General features: G+C 42.6%; 1 protein-coding gene across 1 annotated transcript; it reads right to left on the bottom strand.

Annotated features, from left to right (window-relative positions):
• Positions 1-801: 801 nt before the first annotated feature.
• Positions 802-24429, bottom strand: GPR37 (G protein-coupled receptor 37). The gene is made up of 2 exons (XM_008154066.3): positions 22582-24429; positions 802-2092 (listed from the first exon to the last, which is right to left on the bottom strand). Exons 1-2 carry the CDS (start codon positions 23608-23610, stop codon positions 1274-1276), a joined length of 1848 nt encoding a protein of 615 aa, XP_008152288.2. The 5' UTR covers positions 23611-24429; the 3' UTR covers positions 802-1273.
• Positions 24430-26573: the final 2144 nt, after the last annotated feature.

Genomic DNA, 26573 nt, shown 5'->3' with positions numbered 1-26573 from the left:
CTGTTCCACACTGCCACACTGTGTCACCAGGTCACCGTCTCTGCCATCGGATTCAGACATGTGTCCCACCTGCCAGGCATGCTACACAGCTGCTGCAACTTGAACTCCTTAAGGAATTCAAATTCTTCAGATGCAGAGGGTTTGCTTTTTGTTGGAAGTTTACAGAATGCCAATTCAAAGGTAGCATTTGAATATTCAAGTGTTCTAATCAAGATATACAAATATTTTATTACTCCACTACTGTTCTTTCAGTCTACTTATAGACATGAAATCACACAGATTTAATCAAGTTCATTGTTTAAAAGGAGAGAAATTAGCATTCAGAGTGCTTCACATAACAGTCACAGCGCTACAGAGGTCAGTGTTCAGAGAGAAGTGGGTGACAAGTGCATTGTATTTTAGTCCTTAATTCAGCTCATTATTTCTTATAGGAAACCCTACAGGTCTACATGCTAGTTGAAAGATAAATTAAAAACAAAAACAAAAAAAAAAAGATAGTTTCTTCCTACTCTGCTGTCTGCTTATTTGTATTTTGTAAATATTTGGAAGTAATTTTACATCTGTATCTAAATATTAAAATACAATTTCTTTTAACATAGGATATAGTTTTCTGAGCCATGCATATAAAACAGTACTACGGTATTAAGAACACTTTATAACACAGTGATGACCTGCCTTAAAGGAAAATAAAATTATAAAACACTAAGGCCATTTTTAAATTGTGCATAGAACCAGTGATTGTGCATTTAAGGCAATTGAAAGATTTATTGAAAGTTGGTTAAAAGTAGATTGACAATGGTATTAAAGAATAAAGTGTCATTTATTTGGTGCTACTTTGTGAATGTTTCTTATCTACAAATCATCTCATGATATAGAATATATACAATATACTTTCAATTACAACTCAAACGTAATATAACCTACAAAATCACATGGCTATCATCAACTTACAGTGATTATATTTTGAAAAGAAAGAAAATTAGCAATTCGTTAAGGTGCGAGAACTTTTTTTCCCCAAAAGAAAATATTAGCACCATACCAGATAACATTATCTAAAACTATTGGCCTCCTCAGACTTCTTAAATAACTAAATATAAACCTTTTTTTTTTTTTCCAAAGCACAAATATTAATTTGCAAAATCAGTTCTACGGCAGTTAATAGTTCTCTCTTCTGTCTGCATGTCTTTCCCAGTCAGGAAAAAAATAGGAAGTAAAACCTTTCCCGGGGTATGAAAATAAAAAATAAAAAAAATCGAACCAAACCCAGCGTCCTTCAGCAATGAGTCCCGACAGAAGCGAAGGTGGACATTTCGCGGCGGATGGTGCTGAACGGGGACAGCTCCAGCTCGGTGGTGAACTCGTTGTCATTGTCGTCGCTGGCGGCCGCGGAGGACTTCTGCGCGCACTCGTCGCAGCAGCAGCAGCAGCACTCCATGAAGGCCCTGCTGAAGGGCCTGCACAGGCAGAAGAGGATGACCGGCGTGACGCAGGACTTGAAGAACAGCAGGAACTGGCTGATGATGTGCAGCAGGTCCATGGTCTGCTGGGAAACCCCGGTGGCCATGTAGGCGGTAACGATGTTGTAGATGTTCTCGGGGATGATGCAGAACCCGTACAAGATGGTCAGGGCCACCACCGTGCAGTTCATCTGGCTCTCCAGCTGGATCTGCCGCTTGTTCCCGCGGGTGCAGGCTTTCTCCGCCTGGCGGATTTTCCGCGCCGTCACCAAGGAGCAGGTGATGGTGAACAGCGTGGGCAGACAGAAGTAACAGCCGAAATACCACCAGAGCCTGGCGCCGTCGTAGGTGAGGGCCAAGACGTAGATGGTGTCGGGCAGGTCCGGGGAGATCTTGATGACGCAGCGTTCCGCGGGGGCGCGGCCACTGAAGCCCGAGTCCTCCTTGCTCAGCTGGCGAAGGACGACTTCTGGAAGCGCCAGCAGGAGGGCGCCCACCCATATGACAGCCAGCTTGGCGGTTGTGGAGGAGCAGTTTTCTATCATCTCATAGTACATCTGCACGTTGGTGGCAGCCCGGAAGCGGTCTATGCACAGAGCACACAAGGTGAAGGTCGTGACTCCCAGCGAAGCAACCTGTGGGAGGAACACAGAATACGGGTCATATCACTGTAAGAAGGAAAATTGAAAATGAGGGGGGAAATGTAGTGCAGTGATGGGCAACCTTTTGAGCTTGGTGTGTCACACTTCGCCAAAAAACTGAGCATAACTCGGGTAGTGTGTCACTTTAAGGAAAATACATTATTTCGCAAATGTTTCATCCTCAGGAGCAGCAAATGTTTCATCCTCGGCATGCGGCCGCGTGTCATCAGAAATGGCTACGCGTGTCAGTGCTGACACGTGTGTCATAGGTTCGCCATCACTGATGTAGTGGTTCAGAGGCATAGAGTCAAAAAGTTTTAGAGCTGGAAGGATCTGTAAAGGTCATTTAGTCCAACACCATTTTATCCTTTATAATAAAAGGCTGATATGCAAATAGACCAAACGGGGGAACAACCGAACAACCGGTCGCTATGACGTGCGCTGACCACCAGGGGGATATGGTGGGCGTCGGCAGCAGGCGGTAGAGTGTGGAACATGGTGGGCGTCAGCTACGGCGGGATGGTGGAGCAGGTGAGCAGGGGCGCCAGACCAAGCCGGGGCACCAGTCACTGTCATCCGGTCGAGCCTCTCGTGGTTACTGAAAACTCTTTGCTCCTGCACACCGTGGTCCTGCCCTGCACTCGCATCTGCTGCCAGTGCTAGCCCCGCTCGCGCCCAGCACCGGCCCCGATCATTCGGCGCCATCAGCAGTTGTGAGTGGTGGCTGCTGGCCCCGATCGCCCCTGAGGGCTTCTCCACCTCCCCCTGCTCCTGAGGGGCAATCAGGGCAGCAGCCGCTACTTGCACCTGCTGCTGGCGCCAGCCCCAATCACTCTGCGCCTTCAGCGGGTGCAAGGAGGGCTGGCGCCATCAGCGAGTCAGAGCAGCAGCTGCGGAAGCGGGGCTGCTGGCAGACAGGGGACCAGGGGCCACGGCAGGAGGGGCCGAGACCCGCCCCTGTGCCCACTGCAGCTTTAAAACCCATAGTTCCTTTGGGTCCAAATTCATGCACCGGGCCCCTAATTATAGATAAGAACACAGAGACCCCAAGAATTTCGGTCATCATGAAAATGCCTGCCACCAGTCTGACTAGAGAAGGAGTAAGGATCACTGAGTGTATCCCATTGTCATTAGTGAAGAGGATGGCCATGTTGTCCAGTGTGAGGGTCATTAGCATGCCTTACACACAGCAGATGTTCAAGAGTTATTGTTTCCAACAAACTAGATATGAGTAGAAATCTCTTCCAATTTCTCCTAAATATAAATGAAAGTATTTTAATATTATTGTTTGCATATATCTATGGGAAACAAAAAAAGGAAATTCTCCAGAGGTCATAATCAAAGAGAAAACAAACTTCAAACAGGTCAGTAAACTCCCCCCCCCCCCATTCCCCTTCACCCACGGGCTCCAACCCCTACCCCCACCCCATGCTGCACATTTGCCCTAGTGGCATCTGCTAATCCTGACGAGATTTCCAAGTCATTTAAACCAGGTGCATAAGTACATAGATAGTAAACAAAACTGTGGCCACTGGGAGTGGGGATTAGGTCAAAGATTCCTTGTGAATTTGGAAAGCCCCGAATAGTGACATTTCATGGTTATAAAGAGAAAAAAAAAAACAACAAGCCAGATAGTGGGGGAACCTGTCTGGATTTTAGGATTTGGTTCTAGGTGAATTGGGGAGTTGAAGAGGATGGGCAAATTCCAACCAGAAGCCTGAATTCACACTGGACTAGAGCCAGAAATCACACCAGCTACGTGGCTCAGAGAAATCCACAATGCAGTTTAAAATCATCCCAGGCACTGGAAAAGTGAACATGAAGTCACTTTAAAACCAGCCTCAAAGAAATCGCACAGATAAAGTTCCAGGGAACGTGAATTCACAATTAAAAATACCAATATGGCTCTGGCTGGTGCGGATCAATTGGTTGAACTAGTCCTGCACTGAAAGGTCACTGGTTCAATTCCGGTCAGGGCACACATCCAGGTTGTGGTTTAGTCCCTGGTTGGGGTGCGTATGGGAGGCAACTGATGGATTTTTTTTCTCTCTCTCTCCCTCTCCCTTCTCTCTCTACCATCAATAAATACATATTTTAAAATAAATAAACAAATAATAAAAATCACAATATGCACCAATCCACCACTCTGAGCTCATGTGCCAAAGGAAAAAAGTTACAGAATCAGACAGAAGTGCAATTATCATGAAATAAATATGCTCATCAAATTGAAAGAAATATGAGATAATGAGGGGACATCAAAGAAAATAGGAGATATAAAAAATAACCATGAAAAAAAAAGCAAAAAGAAACCAGATAGAATGTCTAAATACTCAGCCACAGGAAAACTTCAGATCCGAAAACACTGATGCTGACCACATAGAGCACTGTATTCAAAGAAGAACTGCTCTTGCACCCATATGGTCTAGACATCTCAATAAGTCAAGTTGAAAGTTAAGAACCAAAAACATGTACATATTTTTTTCACACAGAGGCTTTTACAAGAATAAAAATACATGTTCCTAGTGCAAACATACTATCATTCAATATTCTATATAAAATATTTATTGAACATCATACATATCCTATATAATAAAGAAGTAATATGCAAATTGACCATCACTCCAACACACAAGCTGGCCGTCCCCATGTGGACACAAGATGGCCACCACAGATGGCCTGCAGGGGAGGGCAGTTGGGAGGGACCAGGCTGGCAAGGGAGGGTAATTGGGGGTGACCAGGCCTGCAGGGGAGGGCAGTTAGGGGTGACCAGGCTGGCAGGGGGGAAGTTAGGCATCAATCAGGCTGGCAGGGAAGTGGTTAGGGGGTGATCAGGCTGGCAAGCAGAAGTGGTTGGGAACAATCAGGCAGGCAGGCAGGCGAGCAGTTGGGAGCCAGCAGTCCTGGATTGTGAGAGGGATGTCCGACTGCCCGTTTAGGCCCGATCCCAGGGACGGGCAGTTGGACATCCCTGGAGGGGTCCCAGATTGGAGAGGGTGCAGGTTGAATTAAGGGACACCCCCTCATGCACGAATTTTGTGCACCGTGCCTCTAGTACTCTAATAAGGGACATAGGCATACATTAAACACAAGCACACATTTATTAATAGTGACTCTATGCCCAGTACTCTGCCAGATATTGGGGATATAGAAAGGAATAAGAAGCAGTTTTCTCACTCAAGGAGGCCATAGTCAACCAAGAAGAGGGAAGCTGGTTCTCACAGTGACCATCTGGGAGCATCAAATTTACTCAACCATTTTGGGGGAAACGGAAGTGATTTAATGTTTAATAAATGTGGTCATTAATCCTGGAGAGTGTCATGCTAAGTGAAATAAGTCAGTCAGAGAAAGACAAGCATCACATGATCTCACTCATAAGTGGAATCTAAGTAACAAAATAAACTGATGAACCGAGTGGGTCCACAGACATAGAAGCATGGAACAGAGTGACGAATCTTGGAGGGAAGGTGAGGGAGGGTGGGTGGGAGGGAAGTAATCAGCCAAGAACGTTGTCTGCATATATGCATGGCCCATGGCCACAGACAATGGGGATGAGGTGGTGAGAGCCTGGGACGAGGGATGGGAGCAGGCTGGAGGGGTCAATGGGGGACATGTGCAATACTTTCAACAATAAAGGATTATTTAAAAATAAATGTGGTCATTATTTATATATTTAATCAAGGACAATAAATAGAAGGTAAAATATTCATAAGGATTAAGAGAAAACAGGAGACTAAAAGAAAACTCCCTACATAGATGGCATGCTTTGGGTTGCACCCCAGGCACCTGGGTATATGCATTTCCTTTGCCCTCCGCTAGTGGAAATGTGTAAGAAGCACAGCTATAGGTCATGCCTTGGCAGGGACTACATATATATGATGCAAATATCTAATTTTTTAGAACTCAAAGGGATCATGTTGACAAAAGGAAAGCCATTTGTTATAACAATTTTAGCACTCAAACCATGAGTTGTTTATGTACTGCATTCAAGCTGTCACTCTCCCCAGAACATGGCAACTTGCCTTGTGGGTTTTTTTTTTTATTTTTTGGAGAGAAAATAAGTTTATTTTCAGAACAATATTCAGAATCAAGAGGGTTTTTCTTAAACAAATTACCAACGGAAACCACAACCAGATAATTGCTTGCCTGTAGTCTCAGCTACAGGCAAGGTCTTAATGGTAGTAACTGTTACATGAAAGTTCAGTTTAAATCCTTTTTTTTTTTTTTGGTAACTTCAGTAAAGTTTAGAAAAATGCCACCTGTCTTCTCTGTGTGATCTTCTGTTGGGCTTCATTTTGGTGAAAGCCAGCAGCATCTTATAAATGATTATACCTATCATCTTTGTAGCAAAAGCATTTTTCTTCTGTAAAGTTCTAGATTTCCCCCAGAATTCTTCACTGTTACACATCTTTGGGAATTACTTGCAGGTTTTTGATAGCTGCCCAATGTCATTCCAATTAAGAAAAGAGAAGATCTGCAGGATTATGTTGGCAGGCGTGCGAACCAACAAATCAAATTTTCCCTGACACAGATTCAAAGAATAATTCAGTTCTTTCCCAAACATGTTCTGCATCTGCCCGCGCAGTCACGGGCTCAGCAGGAAATCTTTGTGGTGTTTCCTCAATCTCTCTGGTTCCAGACGCAGCGAAACCATCCATGACTTCCAGATGACCTCAGTTTTGGTGACCACCGGGTGGTGGAAGTCCTTGCTCAGAGAGAGAGCCTGGCTTTCAGTCTCATACACAATGTGGGCAGAAGTCATGGTCTCCTCCTGCAGCTCCAGCATCCAGCAAGCCTTCTGGATCCTGAGAGTTCCAACATCAAGTTGTCTCTCCTCTTCTTACACTCTACACATTAGTCAGTGTCTATTACTTCTAATATGGAAAATAAGGACATTGTACCCAGGCCCTGACCATTCTCCTGTTGGTGAAGACAGTCTGAAAATGAGATATAATGAGGGGGTTCAAGTATGTGAAAAGCAAAAATGAAGAAATAATATGACTAACAACGGTCTAGGTCAGTGCAGATCAAGAGGTCTTGATGGAGTTTATAACCACAATTCCTAATTAACAAAATCTTCAGAAAGTATTCCATAAACAATATAAGAAATATCAATCTAATATGACTAATAAAGTCATCTTTATATTCATGTTTTAAAAATTAACCCTCAAATTAATAAGTTCACCTTGATGGAAATTTATTTTGAGCTTTTAGCATCGATGCCAAAAGCTCAAAATAATTTTTAAAATTGAAGTCTAGCCCTACCCGGTTTGGCTCAGTGGATCAAGTATCGGCCTGCGGACCAAAGGGTCCCAGGTTCAATTTCAGTCAAGGGCACGTACTAGTACCTTGGTTTCAGGCTCCTCTCTGGCCCCGGCCCCGATCAGGGTGCATGCAGGAGGCAACCAAACCAACACATGTGTTTCTCTCACATCGATGTTCCTCTCTGTCTTTCCTTCTTCCACTCTCCCTAAAAATCAATGGGAAAAATATCCTCGAGTGAGGATTAACAACAACAACAAAATTGAGGTCTACACTGTGCGACTGTCTATGATCAGATTATGTTTTTTTTAACATCAGTAATTGTCACATTTGAATGAAAATCTGAGAAGGACTTGGCATTTTCTGAAAGTCTACATCAAACAGTATTATATAGAAATTGCAGTACATATTCTATTTTAGAGACTTTTGAAACTTTTCATTTACATTTTAGCTTTTGAAATATTTTGGTTCACTTTCCTATAAAAAGATAAAACAAAACAAAAATTCCCAAATTATCAAATATGCATAAATCCTCAGCATGGCTTTCTGGGTGATCTTCACTAATGCAGATGTTTCTGCACATTTGCCTGTCTCTCTATAGCGCAAGTCAGTCCACAAATACAAAGCTACAAAGATGCTGTGCACTCTCTAAATTAGGAATAACATTTCTATGAAAAGAATAGCTTGGTGACATAAAAATACTAGCAACTCTAAAGAGAGGCAATCTCTCAGAGGCTCAAAACATCTATTTTCTTGGTAGTTTTCTATCATTACTTACAAAGAACACACCCGGGATAGCATCTTCTCCCCAATTACTCTCCCTAATTTTAAATCTAGAGATTTAAAATCTGGATCAATTATCACAAGAGCTAGCTAGCATTTGCATACCTAACCACAAGTCAGTGGCAAAGCATTTCTTGAGAGGTAATAACAAATGACTGTGGGTGGACATACATTAAGACTGGTGTGTTTGATGGCCACTCCTAGATATCAGAAGCTGTGCTACACACTCACTCTTACTTAGGAGATGTTCACTGCTTCGAAAGCAAAACAGGGTTTCCTCGGGTTGTGTGTATTTCATCTCCCGTGATAACAAAAGCCAGGACACATTTTAAGCAAGATTTACATGTGCTCCAACGTTTTGTTCGGCAACTCTTCTCCACTGTTTCCATTTGAAGATGCTCAGTTCTGCAGCCAGGGTCCCAAAAGCTGTAGCCCTGAGTCGGAACCTCCGACATGTCTGATCTGTAATATTCTTGATGATGCATTGGTTGAAGGAACCTCAATTTTCCCAATTTTCCCAATTTCCCCAATTTCCCCAGACTAATTTCAGGAAGCTCCTGCATCCCACTCCCTGTTTTCAAATTGGACTTCTCTCTGATAGTATTCTCTGTCATCAAGATCCAGCGGAAAGAGGGTGAACTGTCCAGGAAGGTCGCGAGAGCTACAGAGAGGTTATTAAAGGAGCCTCCAAGGAAAATGCTGCCCCAAATGCAGACAGCGCTTACAAAGCAGTTGCCACAGCAACCTCAGCCCAATGCCAGTCCTAGATGTCTATCTGCTCCCTCCTGCCATCACTGCCTGCAGTGTTTTTACTTCACATATTTTTTTCCCCATAAATTCACGTATGCACTCAATTGTATGATGTGAGAGAACTGTAAAGGTACAAAGTCCCTGCTCAGTACTTTCCCAAAACATTTACAGAAAGCTTTAAACATCTGTAAAGAATAAACTGCATACCTCAAATATTAATTGATAAAAATCATTTGGATAATGGATAATGGGCTAATTTCTGCTTACTCAGATATGAAATGTATCCATGTAATTAAAACTGCTAAACGTTGGGGTAACATGAAAATATTTCTATCACAATTTTTAAATATACTTGTTTACATACAGCTCATTAGAAATTCTATCAAGATGAATGGTGCAATTATATATAATTATAAAACTGTATCATGAATACTGGATCTTCTGCATTTAATGACCATATCTGATTGCTAAAATTCAATATCACTATGAGATATGCTCTTGGGAGTAAAGCTGTTAAGCACTAGCTTAGATGGTTAGTTCTTTGAAGCAACATCCTGAGAGATGAAATAAGTAAGATGCAATCTCTTATTAATTAAACTGCAATGGGAGGAATAATTAACATCCACAAAAGCAGAACGGTAAACACTTTGAATAGACAAGGCTATTAATTTTGAGCCTCAACCTCAGAGGAAAGCTGGACGTAGAAATGTTTAACTACAGGGGGAAAGAAGATACTGGGCATTTTCAGGGGATTGGCATCAAAACACAGAAACAAGAAGAATCAAAACAAACAACTCTAAAATCTTTCTTTCAAACAGAGTTGTTCTATCCCAGAGTCACAGCAGGAACGGTCCTCCCCACCCCTGCCAGGTCAGCATCGGAGCAGGGAGGCTTGGGGGGCTGCAGCATTGCTTCAAGGCACCCACAGGTGCAGGGAAAGTTGAGCTCTCCGGTGGGAAAGTGGCAGCTCCTGTGTCAAATGGCCTTCCCAATCGGTGAGGTTCCTGATGCCAGAAAAACCTCCCATCGTGAGATAACATGGTCCACCATATTCACTTGGTGCTACATTAAATCCCTGTTCATTCTAAAAGATATGAACAAAGAGCATACACTTTATGAAAGACATTCACCTGTGAAGATCCTGTGTTAGCTATTGCTCCATTTCTCAGAAGCTTATTGCAGACACATAAGAAAGCATTGTGGCTCTGGCTGGTGTGGTTCAGTTGGTTGGAGTATTGTCCAGTGTACCGAAGGGTCATGGGTTCAATTCCTGGTCAGGGCACATACCCAGGTTGTGGGTGAAATCCCAAGTCGGGGTGCATGCTGGAGGCAACAGATTGATGTTTCTCTCTCACATCAATGTTTCTCTTTCTCTCTTTCTCTCTCTCTCTCCCCCTCTCCTTTCCTATCTCTCTAAAATCAATAAAAGCATGTTTTCATGTGAGGATTAAAAATATTAAAAAAGAAGAAAGTATTATGATTGAGAGGAAGCTGTGAAACAGAAACACAGATCACATGAGGTCCAACTGTTAAATCACGTCAAGAGTATCTTTTACTAAACCTTCTCATAGAAATCAGTGATAACTCTAATGAGGTAAAATAGACCAATGTAATTCTTTTTTTAAAATATATATGTTTATGGATTTCAGAGAAGAAGGGAGGCGGGGGAGAGAGAAATAAACATCCATGGTGAGAGAGAATCATTGATAGGCTGCCTCCTGCACGCCCCTTATTGGGGATCAACCCTAGGCATGTGCCCTGACTGTGACCTCCTGGTTCATAGGACGACGCTCAACAACGGAATCACACCAGCAAGGCTAGACCAATGTACTTCTAAGCAAAATTTCTTTCATATGAAATTAAATCTACATGCTTTAAGTACAGCAAAGCCACTGGAATACACTGATTTTTATAAAATAGGGAAATTTCTAATCAAAGTCATGACAATTGTACTCTAGCCTAACATATTTTACCTCAAAAAGATGTTTAAGTGCATCTATTTCTGTGCTACCCTTTGTTTACAAGTAACTCTCCAAACAAGGGCATTATTGTTAAGGAAACCCATTCATTTGGGCCATGAATGATTATCTATTATGAGTCCGTGGTTACAGGCCTAACAATCAAGTCAGGAAAAAAAGCAGGAGGAGCACAGGGTAGCGTTTTCCTTTGAAAACTCTAAATGGCTGCAGCTTATATGCCTCTGGCTTCCTCCTGCATTTTCCATAATCCTGTTCCTTTCAGCACTTTAGGGCAACTTCCCCAGGAAGAGACACTGCTTTGAGCACCAGTGGGGACAGCGTGTTTTTCAGAGCCACTGTTTATCAGACAGCTTTGAATGAGATGGCCTTTATCTAAAGGTCTTCATTTCAGAGTGCGTGCAAACCAGGGTCCTACGGCAGTGACACATCTCCACTAGTGTTTCCGAACCACACAGAGTGCGTAGGAGTGATGTGCCTCACCCCCACCAGCAGCACACATCTCTGAAATGAAATAGAGCTGTTCACAGACACTCTCCTTTTACCAGCATCCCTGAGATTCAATCTGATACACCACATATCCTAAATGTCCATTTATTTCACTGGTGCCCAATCTAGTTCATCTATATATGATCTCAATGTCACAGGGAAAAATATTTTGAAGGCATTAACTGTCATTACTGCCTCATTCTCCTCCTTCCTGTCTTGCTTATGCCTGGTAAAATGCTCTTACTTATTTTAAAAACAACTGAGACTATTTAAAAGCCAACAGATCACCCCCAAACTTGTCTTGATTCTGTAAATCTTTCTTTACCGTTATAGTCGCACCTTGACATAAGGTTTCCTACCATTTGTGACTTCTGAGTTTTGTAACAATATATTTCTTTTGTAGTAAAAAGAAATATTTACTATAACTCATCTAAAATGTTATAATTTAATTATAAGTATAATTAAATGCTCATTAGTATAAAAATGCAAATGAAGCAAGGTTAATATCATTTGTCTTAAGATGAAAAAGCCATCTATTGGAAACAACAGGTCTTACGGGAGTTATATGTTCCATAATCATTCTCAATAACTAGAAATTCATTTCAAAACATAATATTTACCCCAACCCACAGTCCAGTTTTCAATGCTTGGTATTATTGTGATATTTCTCATCAATCGTCAAGTTACCTAGAATTTCATTTTTTTACCTTGGGATTCTGATGAGTTTCTAAAGAATAAGTAACAAATGTGTTTCCTGTGTCTAATGACATCAATTTGCATGATGGCAAACCTACACTGAAAACAAAATTAGAGTTGGCCTCCTCCATTTGCGCTTGTGTAATTATGATTTGAAGATACCGATAAACCATATTTGAAGACAAAATTTCTCTGTAAATTTTCTTGGTATTCTATTCAGAAGTAGTAACTCATGCTCATTCAAACCTCTTACAAAAGACAAATATCTCTAAATCTCACACTTGTTGTGAATTGATTAACAAGATGTTCTTCCTATATGGGAGTGATCTGACCCAAGGAGAAAATAGTAAAAGTAGGAGGAAAGGCAGAAAGTAGAGAAGGAAGAGGAGGGAGTAAAAGTGTGGCCCTAAGTACAGTCATAGATATAATAAAAATGAATCACTCCGGGCAGAGATCAAATCAATGACCTTGGCCTCATTAATGCTATGAACCACTGAAATGTGCTGACAAGTAACACTGAAAACTACTATACATTCACAAACTAAAAATATTCTGTCTCAAGAATAAGCCTGGTACTGTGATTATATTCTGGGTTTAATGGAAAGTATCTATATCTACTTTGCAAACGGGAAGACCCCATAGTTGAGGTTGCCAAGATCCCTTCCTCCACTCCACCTTGAAATTTTAGATGAGATCATCTCTTCTGGCACGAAGAATACCATTCTAATTAGGATACTTAAGAGTTAGTCTTGGCAATAAAGTTGAGTTAATTATGGGACGTTGGCGGTCAATTCTTAGGAAGTAAAAGGACAGGAGGAACCCTGGGGATGGGAGAAAAAGTGCAGTGACAGAGACAAACCTCACTGCACAGCAGCCCATCCATCTGTCTCCCCACAGTCCGCATCCCAAACGCAGATCCCTGTGTGTCCAATATGACACTGTTGAGTCTAGTTGCAGCACACAGAAAGAGCTATTAAAGGTGGAAACATTCTATCAAGGACCAGGCAGCCTAAGGGCCAAGGACAAGGTAGACCCATACCTACTCCACCTTGGGTAGACATCTAAGCTCAGATCTATTTTGCTTCTGCAGACATATTTGATTCCTTTTTTCTCTTGAAGGATGCTTTGTAGACACTTGACAGCCCTCAGAAACTCAGGATAAGTCCTCACTCTGACTGTGTGCTTGAGAGATTAATCCAGTTCTTGGAAAAGCATTCTTCATGTTCTCCTTCCCACCACTCAGTGATAGGGTCTAAAGTACCTCCCAAGTCAGCCTTTCTTTCTAGGTTCTCTAAGGTCAAACTAAATAATAGGTATGCCATTAAGATTTTCAGAAGGAAGGGACTCAGTGTAATGTACTATTATTACATTGCTACATAAGCTAGTCAAATAAAATTTTAAAATTTGATTTAATTAATGTCCTATGGTTAATAAGGATGGTTATCTCAGAAATTATATTCTAAATAATAACTATATATTTAAGAATATTTAGAATAATTCTGTTTTCTAAACAAAATTTAGAAAAGACTGTTATATTGATTAAATAATTTTGCCAATTATTTTTGTAGGTCTCCTATGCCAGGAGAGGTTGAGAAAATAAGAATGCAGGAGTTAAAATATTTTCATTGATGTAACTTTTTTCCACAGTATGGCATTTATGATGACTAACTGTAAAAAAATATTCAAAAATAATAAGAGAGAGCACAGTTTTCACTTTAATTTTTCTTTGATCATAACCAAGAATAATTGTGAGCTGACCTATTCCAGGGCCATTCCTGAACTTCCATAATACCTTGTTTAAACCTGTGTTATAGTTTTCATCACGTGGGAAAACATTATTTTACTTTCCCATAACATTAGTAGCAATGACTCCTCTATGTTATTCGTCTCTGGACACTTTTTCAGCTCTTCCCCTCCCCCTTCCACTCCAGTCCCCTCCTAACATAGTGTCTTTCATAGAAAACAGAAGCCAAATAAATATTTGATGAATGAATGTATAGTGAATAAATGAATGAATGATGACATATATGGAAAGGGATGATAGAAAATGAATTATTCAAACTGTTCTTTAGTCAGTTATTGGGTGCTGCTGTTCTATATATAATCCATAAAAACTGAATGCCAACTAATAATTCTAGAAGGGAGATAAAGAAAAATCATGTTCATGTTTATACCTCATTGACAAGCTATAGAAAACTATGACATTCTTTTTACAAACAATAGTTGAAAAAATTATTTGAATTTCACATTTGAATATCATAAAGCTTTTATTTCTTACATGGAACCCAAATTCAGTAAACTTCACCATACACTGTTCATGCATGGAATTATAAATAAGAGCATACTCTATAGCATTTTTTTCCCCTTTCTGCGGGAGTTATCAGCTAAATATTTTCATTTGCATGGGAATGCAGAAGATAATTATAAAGGGATTAATGGGAAGCATTAAATTTTTTTAAGCACCATTCTCACACACTGACTCTATTTTCCCTGAGAATATTAGTAACTTTCAAATTGCTCATAAAACTGTATGTTTCCACTTAAAAGTCCATTAGAATACCTAATGGCTAATCCAACTCTCAAGCAAATTTACCATCTGCCAAGATCAATGTGCTATTACATGAATGTAGGGACTCAAGGGAAACCTGTGAAGAATTGCCTACCTGTGTGGTATTATCATCTTCTGCTCTCAGTACCTTCCTTTCTTACCCGTTGGTGCTTACAATCTTTAAAGCAATGAAAGGGCCATTTGTTTCATTCACTCTAAAGCCAGTATTTCTAAAACCACTGGGAGAAACTGGCTCTTTTCATCACAAGAGATTCTAGACCTTTCACAAATCATTTCTAGTCCAGAGACCCTGGTGAAATGCATTCCCTTTATTCATTTTCCACCCTCACGCAGGAATCTGTATCCAAGTAAAAGTAAAAAATACAGTTAGAGCTGGAATTATCTTAGAACTATTTGATGTCTTCTGCCCTACCACACACCATGAAGGTGTGATTTATTTAAACTAAGGATTCTATATAATTCAAAACCTCCCATTAAGGTCCAAAGAAATAAATATTTAGCAGTGAATCTGTTTCAGAGGATACATTGACTCTGGTTGGCTTCCATCAAGTAATGAGCAAAGAGCTATTTCACTTGCCACGTTCAATGCCTGAATATTGGCTTTAACCATTTGTTAGATGGTGTGATAGGAAACTCCTCTGCCATTATTCTACTGTAATCCAGACCTCTATTCCATCTCTCTGTGTGTCTCTCTGTCTATCTCTCTATCTCATCTGTCTCTATCTCTATCCCTAACTCTAGTTCTATCTTCCCCTCTTTCTCTCTCTCCACATACATATCTTGATTTGAGTATAGTTTTTGTCTGATGACTATCCCATAAACCAGTTTAAAATAATGTGTATGTTAGGATGCCTTCTCTCCTATCCACTTTCATAACACTCCATCTTCCCTTGGTCCTTATGGGGCTTATCACTAAGCCACAAAGCATCATAATCCTGGAATAAAAAGGAAGCAGTTAGTCCTGACCAGTATTCTCAGTGGTTAGAGCATTGGCCTGAGCTCTGAAGGGTCTCTGGTTCGATATCTGGTCAAGGACACATATCTGGGTTGTAGGTTCAATCCCTAAGGCCCCAGTCTGGGTGTGTTCTGGAGGTAACCAATCAATATGTCTCTCTCACATCCATATTTCTTTCTCTCATTCTCTCTTCCACTTCCTCCCTCCTTCCACTCTCTTCAAAATATATATATATATATATATATATATATATATATATATATATATAATAAAATATATAATAAAAGAGTAATATATATATATATATATATATAATAAAATATATAATAAAAGAGTAATATGCAGATTGACCATCACTCCAACACACAATATGGCTGCCCCATGTGGTCAAAGATCCTGCCCCCATGTGGACACAAGATGGCCACCACAAGATGGCCAGCAGGGGAGGGCAGTTGGGAAGCACCAGGCCTGGAAGGGAGGGCAGTTGGAGGCGATCAACCCTGCAGGGGAGGGCAGTTAGGGGTGACCAGGCTGGCAGGGGAGCAGTTAGGCATCAATCAGGCTGGCAGCGGAGTGGTTAGGGGGTGATCAGGCTGGCAGGCAGAAGCGGTTAGGGGCAATCAGGCAGGCAGCAGGCGAGCAGTTGGGAGCCAGCAGTCCTGGATTGTGAGAGGGATGTCCGACTGCCCTCGAGGGGTCTCAGATTGGAGAGGGTGCAGGCTGGGCTGAGGGACACCACCCCCCTCCGTGCACGAATTTCGTGCACCGGGCCTCTAGTATATACATATATCAATGGGAAAAAATACTCTCCAATGCGGATTAAGAAAAAGGAAGAAGTTATCAACTACAAGTGTTCCCAGTATATTTCCACTCAAAGCAATATTAAATATGATAAAATTTCCTTTCTAGTGATAGATCCTGGGGATTGGGTGCTCTCCTCAAGCCTATGTCAACAAATTGAAATAACAAGAACAGTTGAATACAAATTGCAAAAATCTATAATTTCTGCTGAAGAAATGTCTCCTATTTTTCTATACAAACCCACCCCCACCCCCAAATTCCACTACCTCCTTAAGATTCCACTAATCCTCACATTGTAGGGGGGGGGGGAGGGGGAAGAAAATGAAAATAATGCAAAAGAGGAGATTTATAAAGATCAATAAAAATGCATTGTGGTTACTATGGAAAACAGTATGGAGGTTCCTCAAACATTTCAAAATAGAACTACCATATGATCTAGCAATTCCACTTCTAGGAAATTATCTAAAGAAAACAAAAGTACTAAACTGAAAAGATATATACACCCTCATGTTTATTGCAGCATACAATTGCCAAGATAATGGAAACAACCTAAGTATCCATTGACAGATAAATGAATAAAAGAGATGTGGCATATACATAGGGCCCAGTGAACGAATTTGTGCACATTGAAAGGAACTGTGGGCTGTGAGGCTGCAGTAGGCACAGGGGCAGATCTTGGCCCATCCTGTGCACCCCCACCTGGCCCCTCACGCCACAGCCCCCAGTCCTGTCTGCCATCGCTCCCACACACTGACGGCACCAGCCCCACTCGCACCCACTGACAGTGTGGAATGATTGGGGCTAGAGCTGTCAGTGGGTGCGAGCAGCAGCTGCTGCCCTGATCACCCCTCAGGAGCAGGGGGAGTTGGAGAAGCCCTCAGGGGCTATCAGGGCCAGACTGCTGCTCGCACCCGCTGATGGCACCAAGTGATTGGGACCAGCACTGGGCACTGGCAGTGGGTGCAAGCGGTGGCTGTGGATGCGAGCAGAGCTGGTGCTGGCAGCAGGTGCGAGCGCTGGATGGGACTGCAGCACGCAGGAGCAAAGAATTTTCAGTAATCACCAGAGGCTCGCCCCAATGACAGTGACCGGTGCCCTGCCTTGGTCTGGTGCCCCCCCACCCCTTCATCTGCTCCACCATCCCACCATGACCAACACCCGCCATGTTCCTCACATGCCCCCTGGTGGTCAGCACACGTCATAGCGACCAGTTGTTCAGTTGTTCCACCATTCGGTCTATTTGCATATTAGCCTTTTATTATACACACACACAATGCAATATTATTCAGGCATAAAAAAGAATAAAATCTTTCCATATGCAACAGCATGGGTGGGTCTCAAGGGCATTATGCTAAGTGAAATAACACACAGAAAGACAAATACTGCATGACTACATTTATATACAGAATCAAAACAAAACAAAACAAAAAACCCAAAATTAAAAAATCCAAGTTTATAAACAGATTGATGGGTGCCAGAGGCAGGAGTAGGGGGCAGGGTGGAAGAGATGATTGAAGGGGGTCAAAGGTTCAAACTTCCAGTAATAAAATAAATGCATTATGAATGTAATGCACAGCATGGTTATAATAGGTAATAGTACTGTATCACATATTTGAAAGCTGCTAAGAAAGTAAATATTACAAGTTCTCATCACAAGAAAATATTGGTAACTATGTAATATGAGAAGTATTAACTAGACCTGTTGTAGTGATTATTTTACAATGTATATAAATATCAAATCATTATGTTGTATACCTGAAACGAATATAATGTTATATGTCAATAATACCTCAATAAAAATAAATTATGGATAAAATTTTAAAATGAGAAATATTAGAAATAACACTGAAAACAGAAAAAAAATGGTAAATCATAACACTGTAAATCAATAAGATGGTGTGTGGTAAAAAAAAAGAAAAAGAAAAGAAAGGAAAATAGCCAACAAATAAAATAAATATAAGTGAAGAAAAGGCAAAGGCTAGATAATAAAAGGAGGTACAATCTCAAATAATTTTTAGAAGTCTTGTGGTCAAGAGGAAAATGATTGGGAAAAGATGGGTTTTGGAGAAAGTTTAAACAAATGTTTGATTTCTTTAAACCTTCATTTGTTTAAAGTTGTAATGTTCTTCACTAATCTAAAACACTTTGTGATTTTAAGAACATAAAATATAACTTATAGAACTTTACTTAATCACTAAAATAATTATGCTTTAAAATGCAGTTGTCTAGTGTTATTGCAATTTTAAAAAATTTAATGCTACCAACTGTAGAACCTTACTGTCAATTTATGAGAAACAAGATGAAACTTCTATGATAATAAAAGCATAATATGCTAATTAGACCAGATGTCCTTCTGGACGACCTTCCAGACCAAGCAGGGGCTGCGAGGGAAGCCTGGGTCCCAGGTGCCAGAGGGAAGCCAGTGCCGGCAGTTGGGGGAAGGAAGGCCTGCTCTTGCACATATTTCGTGCATCGGGCCTCTAGTAATATAAGAAGCTATAAATGCCATCATATACCAATTGAAGCCTATTATCTTATAATCATCTATTGGGTATAGAAATATTTTTTAAAGATGCCAAAGAACAGAAAGAAAAATGAATGTACTCAAGGAACCCTTTTGCCTCAAAGATGTTAGTCTAATAGTAAACATCAACATCAAGTGTTGAGACAAAGAGTCTGATTGCCACTGACTCGGTACACTAGTATATACTTAGGACGGTCATTTCTTTTCTCTGAGCCTCATGTTTCATCTCTAAGATCAAGGAGTTGGATTGAAATGCCATCTGATTCTAATTTAACATGATAATTCAAAAGCTACTGTGGTGGAGGCTGTGGTTCCCCACCCAGATTGCCGCCCTAATGAAGTGCTGATTCACCCAACCACTAGCCCTACTGGTGATTGATGGCTCTTAACTGCATCCCTCTTTAGAAATTGCCCTTGACCAAAGAGATCCACCCAGCTCAAGGTTGTGCCCCCTTTCTGGGAGCCACTTGTATCCAATGACTGGTCCATTAGGGGACATAGAGTGTGGGCCCTCGTGCCTCCATTCAGATGTCTTTGCAGGGCCACCTCAGACCTGGGGCTCCCTGTGGTCTTTGTGGCATCTGCATCACAGTTCAGCTTCTCCTTCTGCCCAGTCCCGCATGCTCCATTCCTTACTCGGCACTGAACTTGAGTGTGCACCCCAACATACTTCCTGCAAGCAAATTCCCACATTAGGAACTGTTTTGGGGGAAACCTGAGATGGAACAGGCACTAAATGTATCTCTGTGACTTCTGTGAAAATAACAGTGTCTCCTGGAGGCAGAAATGCTTTATTTTGGGTTTTGGACTGTACTTATTGTCATCATCAGGAATTATGAAGCTGTTAGTAGTCCAATACAATAGGTCCTCGGGTTACGTCGTAGATATGTTCCTACAGTGTGACAAAATGTGACTTTTGCCATAAGTCGGAACCCACCTACATAAGCACCTATGTCACTCACATGGAGCACATACACAGCAGTAATGAAGTGAAACAGTAAAATAATTTAAAGAAAGATAACAATTCCTGACCTTTACTTGTGGTAAATAAATAATAAAAAACATAAAGCACATATGTACATACGTCGAAATGATGGAACTTTTTTTTATAAATAAATGGGAGATGGCGACATAACCACAAAACAATGTACGTCGAGTCCAACGTAACCCAAGGACTGTCTGTAATTGTTTTCACAAAGCATGATAAAACATTTTAAAATTATTTCAGAGAAATAAGATTAGGTAGAAATGTAGAGAACATATTCTACATTTTAGATTAAAGATTGAGATTTTCACTCACTAGTTTAACAGTAAAAATATATATTGTAGTCTAATTTTTCAATTAAAAAAATTAGTGAATCATTTTTCCCCCAAAACCTTTGCTTCTCTAGGGAAAATAGAGCCTGGTACCAATAACTTTTTTTTATGTAGGTCTATAAAGAAGAAAAAATACAGAGACCAAAAAATAACCATCTTTATATATAAAGGCTAAGTGACTGACCCTACATCCGTCCAATCATCTGACCAACCGACCGACTGGCCAGTACATATGACCAGCACTGGCATTTTAAAAATAAATGTTGACTCGCATATGTGCAGTACATACAAAGCTCTTAGTGGCACCAATGGCACGTGTGTGTTTTGATCTGTCATTGTTGATCATGAATTTGGTTGTTTTGTGGACATTTCTATTACAGAGAAAGGGCAAACAGCGATATTAAAATATTTCTTCTAATTAATTTTCTTTCCATGTGCACGAATCCATGCACCGGACCCCTAGTGTATATAATAAGAGGTAAAAACAAGTATTCTTAAGGAGCAGAGAATTAAATTGGAAGATGAAATACAAATGAAAGTATAGGACATATTTTTTAAAACTTCTTAGAATTAGAATGAAAATGAAAACCCATACATAATAAATACCATCACTCACAATTTATAGGTCTAATTTAACCAATTTTTGTGTGAATTCAGATGGAATTCTTTTCTTTTAAAGTTTTTTTCAAGAACTTTGGTAAAAATGTTTCTTTCCCCAGTTTAATTTTTTCTGTCTTCTTTATTACTTTTTCCTCTAATGATAAAGGTTTCTTCATGTCCAATACATATGCCTTTCCTATTGGAGTAACTCCCCTGTTCATTTTATAGTTTACTATTGCCTCTTCTTTACATATTTTAATTTCTTCTACATTCTTAAACAAAAGAAATTTTAAATTGAAATGGACCTTGAAAAGGCAATTGGTAGACACATATTCACTAACATAAATTCAACTGCCTCCTCTGCAATTCAACATCGGATGGTCTACCAAATAAACGGGATATTTCAGAACTCCTTGGAGCTTGGCAACAAGAGAAATCCTGGATCCTGGTAAAGTAGGAACAGCTGATTTAGCAAGCATGGCATGATTCTGCATCTGATCCCTGCCAGGATAACACAGGGTCTTATTTACTGACTCTTGTCTTGGTCCTTCTAAGTAGGTACTGTTTCTGTGTACTTATCCCCTAGCCTTAGGCCCTGGAACAATGTTGAACATAGTGTCACTGGCCCTGGTGCCAGACAGGATCAGGGGCTCTGGAATATTTACAGTTTCCCTTCTTCTGCTTCCATAAATGAAACAAGCAGTATGAATGGAGGAAATCAAGGGCCAGCTGGCTAAAGACACAACTGGCAACAAAGCACTTGGGCTCCTTCCAAGAGCTGGTGTTTAAAGAGAGGCCATTTAAAGAGCCCATTCCAGCTGCCACAATAACAGTGCAGGACACTAGCGGTAGGATGAAACAGTCAAATTTTACACAGAAAGATTTTCGTTTCCAAAGTTTAGAACCTATTATATGTATGCCCCTCTTCTTAAAAAACCTTCTAGTTTTAGAGTCAACCCCTTAAAATAGCCAATGGCAAATGGCATACATATGTACTTGGAGAATGTTCAATAAATTCTGTCCCAGGATGGCCAAAGTGTTATTTTTGCTTAAGCTCATTCATACAAAATAAATAAAAGTGTTGAGAAATTGAGAAGGAAACAGAAAGAAACAAGAAATGACACGAGAATTTAGATGGGACAGCATGGCAGACAGCCAAAGACACTTAAACTAATTTGGGAGGTTATTAATATACCATGAGGCCAACTGACAAACAAAGAAAGGCAGATTTCCTTTGTTGAATAAACTATTACTCCTATTTTGATATTTAAGAAAAAAATGCAATAATCTCTTGAGGGGGAAAAATCATCTTGGAGCCTGGAAACCTAGAAGACAAATTATACAGGTTTTTTTCTTGCTGGGTTCTGATCATGACAACCACGCGCTGGCCATTTATTAACTCTAGAACCTCTGCTTGGTGCCAAATCAGAAATATATGTGACACTATAGTCAGGGAAATAAATTTAAAATCAAAACAATTCTACACATTATGAGATCATAATTACTGCACAATCTGGGAGCAGATGAGTGCAGATGAAGGTGAGTGAACAAAGCTATCCCTATTGATAGAGAGATGATGATAGATAGATGATAGATAGATAGATAGATAGATAGATAGATAGATAGATAGATAATTGGCAAGAGAGATGAAGGAGAAAGTGAAGGGGTTCAACAGTCAGGTAGGTCCCTGGAGCAGCAGTCCTGATACTATAAAACCCGGAAATGGGTAAAGCCAATAGTTTGAGACCCTCTGGAAGGCATTACCTCGATGTAGGGCACAATCTTGCAGGAGAAATCTTCCAGCAGCCACTTCTTGGTCAGCTCGTGAAAGATGACGAGTGGGAGGCAGAAGAAGATGATGAGGAAGTCCCAGAAGGCCAGGTTGGCCAAGAGGGCGTTGGAGATGCTCCGCATGTAGTAGTTATGACACACGATGCACATCACCGCCAGGTTGCCAATGATGCCCGTCCCGAAGATCACCACCGACAGACACATGACCGCGTACGCTCCGTACGACTCCTGGGTCAACGGGTAGAAAGGGTTCTTCAGGCGCAAGCGCCGGTTTGTGCTGTTTCGCCGGCGGGGATCCTCGCGTTCGTGGAGCCCTTCACCCGAGGACCCATTCTGAGCCAGCGCCCTCCCGGGGGGTGCAATCATCCGCCCTTCGCCCCCCGTCTTGGAGGGGGAGTCGTGGTGGGACCCTTGGTGTCTCCCGGCTCTCCTTGGCCAGTAATAAAGGTCGCCGGCTCCGGGTTCCGTCCTCACACCGGGCTCCTGGCTGCGCCCGAAAATGCCAGCGCCTCCAGGACCCTTCTCCTTTTCCTCTGAGGTCTGAAGGAAGAGCTGGAGACCGGTGGGGTTCCCTCTCCCCAGAGGTCCAGGGGGCTCCGGGTCCCGGGCACCTCTCCACCTCCAGGCGCCAGGTGGTCTGGCTGGAGGTCCCGAGGGCTCCGCCGCCGACGCCTCCGCCCCTCTGCCCGCACCCGGGTCACCGCTCCGGGTTGCCGGCAGGTCCCACGGGGGCGCCACGCGCACCGCGGCTTCTCGCTCCCCCTCCCGGGGCGCGCGGGTGAGCGGAGGGGCTCCCGCAGAATGACCCGGCCCCCAAGCGTCCCTGCTGCGCCGCTGGTTCAATGTAGGTGAGCAGCTTTCCCCCAGACAAGTTTCGTTCCTGGGCGCAGGGGCGGACCCGCGAGCAGCAGAGGCAGAAACCTTGAGCAGGAGCAGGAGCTGGAGCTGGAGCAGGAGCAGCGACCGCGAGGTGCGGGCGAGAGGCGCGCTCCTGCCCGGCATGGCTCGGTGAGGGTGCGCCCGGCAGCCGCGGCTCCTGCTTAGGACCGACACCTGCTGCCTAAGTTGCTGCTGAGAGTTAGACACATGTCACACACGGCCGCCCGGAGAGCGGGGAACGGGAGATTACCCGGAGCTTGGGGGGGATGGGATTGGGGGGTCACCACCCTCCGGCGCTACGATCCTTCCTCGTCTGGCGTCCGGTGCATGTCTCAGCCAAATCCAGCCCGAGCGCTGCGAAGCCCCAAGGCTCCGAGAGGGACTCTCTGCTCCCGGTGGCTGACCTTGAAAAGTTGCAACCGACACCTGACTGTGGATTCAATGTTGCGCCTGAGAGGAGCCCGGACGAAGCCCCACGCTCCGCCCTGCCTTGGGGTGATCGCCTTCTCGGTAACGGTGGCTCTGCCTATTTACATCCTGGCGATACAGCTTCTCCAGGAGCCGGCGAGGTGAGCTAAGGGGAAGAAGTTCACCTCCTTCGGATGACTAGTAGCTGCAAGCCCGTTCCCCGCTCGCTGGAAACAGGTTGCAAAACAGCCAGCCGCTGCACAGCTGCGCCCAGGAAACTCTTGCCCTCCCCCCCCTAACCCAGGCGACTTGCGAGGCCACGGCTGCCGGGGAGAATCGGGACTCGAAACCCGCAGCCACTGTCAAAGTTGCTTCTCCTCCGGCTCAAAGTTGACCAGGAGGAGGCGCGGGCTGCCGCCGGGCGGCGAGTCCCCGCCGAGAAGGGAATCGGTGGAGGGGGCGGGGAGGGCGGGCGCTGCTCCTCCGTGGACGGTGCCGGCGGCCACAGGAGCTTGTTGCTGCGACAGCCGGTGCGGCCCGGGCGGGGAGTGTGGTGCCTGGAACCGCCGCGGGCGAGGCGGTGCCGGGCCGGGAAGGGGGCGGTGGCCTGGCCTCTCCCCGCCGCTCCAGCCGCTGCGCGCGCCCGCGACCCCTAGCGCTCCGCGCTCTGCCTCCTCCCCCTCGCCGGCCTCCTCCGAAAGATGCTGGTTTGTGGGGAGACGGGATCCCCTGGTGGTTTACGGCTCACTCATCCTGCACACGTTTCACTCCAGCCCTTTGTAGCGGCTTCCACTCCTGGGAGCTGGAAGCCTGCAGGGAACCAGGGCGGAGGCGCGGATCCTGAGCTGCTCCAGGCCCGGGGTGGGTGGGACGTGCTGATTCCCCAGGTGTGGGAACCAGCCCGACCGGTCCGGGAGAAGGGAGGGGGGGAGACCCGAGTGATCGCTGCCCCTCCGCTGGGCCGGTGCGCATGCCCAGGCCTCGGGCCCCAGCGGGCAGTACAGGGAGGCGCGCACCTCCTTGGGTATTCCGGGAGAGAAGGAAGCTCAGAGGCTTCATTCAGAGAGAATGGACAGCTCCTAGGGTGGGATGCAGAGAGAATCCTCAGTATTCACCCTGACCTCGAAGGCGGTTAGGAAGCAGTCTACCAGGCGCCGCTTAGCACCATCCAGAACGTAGTGAACGTGGTTTTGCTTGATGGAGTCCTGGGAGGTGATAGATCGGAGGAAATTCACTTGGACAAATTTGTCACCATAGCTGACCGTGCCTTTCCAACCTTTATAATAAACCCCACACTCCTACCACAGCTGTCAGAGTGTAGTTATTAAAGTGGGCAAATACACAAATTGCTTGAGAGAAAGTGACAGTGGAAGAGAGAAACACATTTTGAAATGAGAGACAGGATAAAGTGCAATGAAAAATATGATGCCAACTGTAGTCGATAGAATAATGGCCCTCCAGAAGATGGCCACATCCTAATTCCTAATACCTGTGAGCATGGCAAAAGGGTCTTTGCAGTTGTGGTTCAGTTAGAGTTCGGGATGGGGAGAGTATCATGGACTATCCAGGTGGGCCCTTGGAGTCACAGGGGAAGGCAGGAGGGTTAGACTGAAGTGGGGCCATGAGCCAAGAAATGCTGGGAATCTATTGAAGCTGGAAAAGGCCCCTACTTGCCCATTTTAGACTTCTAACCTCCAGACCTGTAAGATAATGAATTTGTGTTGTTTTAACTCACTAAGTTTGTGGTAATTTGTTGCAGCAGCAATAGTAAACTAATATACCAATTAATCTGACAATGTAGATTAACAAGAATAATTTTATAGAAAAATACAAACTAACAAAAATAACTCAAGAAGAAACGTTTTAGAAACAAGTAGAACTATAACATTAAAGAAATCAGATCGTTCATCATGCTCTACTCACAAGGAAGCACTAGACCATAGCAAATCCAAAGAAAGAAATATACATTTATACAAAGTGTTTGGAATAAAATATACATTTATACAAAATTCATTTTATGAAGCCAGAATATCCTTACTATCAAAATCAGACAATGACAGAAAAAGAGAAGAAAATTATAGACTTATTTACTTATATATTAAGTTATTCATTTACATACACTGATTAATTATATCACATGAATTAATTCATTAAGCAAATATTCTGCCCAAGTTATGTAAGGTAGATTAATGAACAAATTAAGGTCTGCTCTCACTGAATTTATATTCTCTTGGAGGAGATAGGCAATAAGCAAATAAATATGTAATGTCAGATGATGGTAAGTACTATGGAGAAAAAAATAGAGAGTAAAGGAATATAGCAATTAATGGGGAAAGTTGCCCTTTATAAAGAGGGTAGTGAAAGCCTCTGTAATAAAGTGATGTTTTAGTATTTACACACTCATATCCAAAAATACCAAAGAAAATTCTGACAAGTTGATTTCAACACCACCTGTTTGTTGTTGTTGTTGTTAAATATAGCATTTAATAGGGCTTGTCCCAGGAATGCCAAGATACCTTAACATTTACAACATTTTAAAAAATAATTAATGAAATTGAGATATTGAAGAACTAAGATATATTCATCTCAACAGATGCAGGAAAAAACATTTGGTTAAATTCAATCATCATTATTAAATCTGTTAGCAAACTATAAATAGAGATGTTTACTTAATATAC

This window comes from Eptesicus fuscus, chromosome 14 (assembly GCF_027574615.1).
Source record: "Eptesicus fuscus isolate TK198812 chromosome 14, DD_ASM_mEF_20220401, whole genome shotgun sequence".
Taxonomy (NCBI): domain Eukaryota; kingdom Metazoa; phylum Chordata; class Mammalia; order Chiroptera; family Vespertilionidae; genus Eptesicus; species Eptesicus fuscus.
This window is presented reverse-complemented; position numbering and strand designations above follow the sequence as displayed.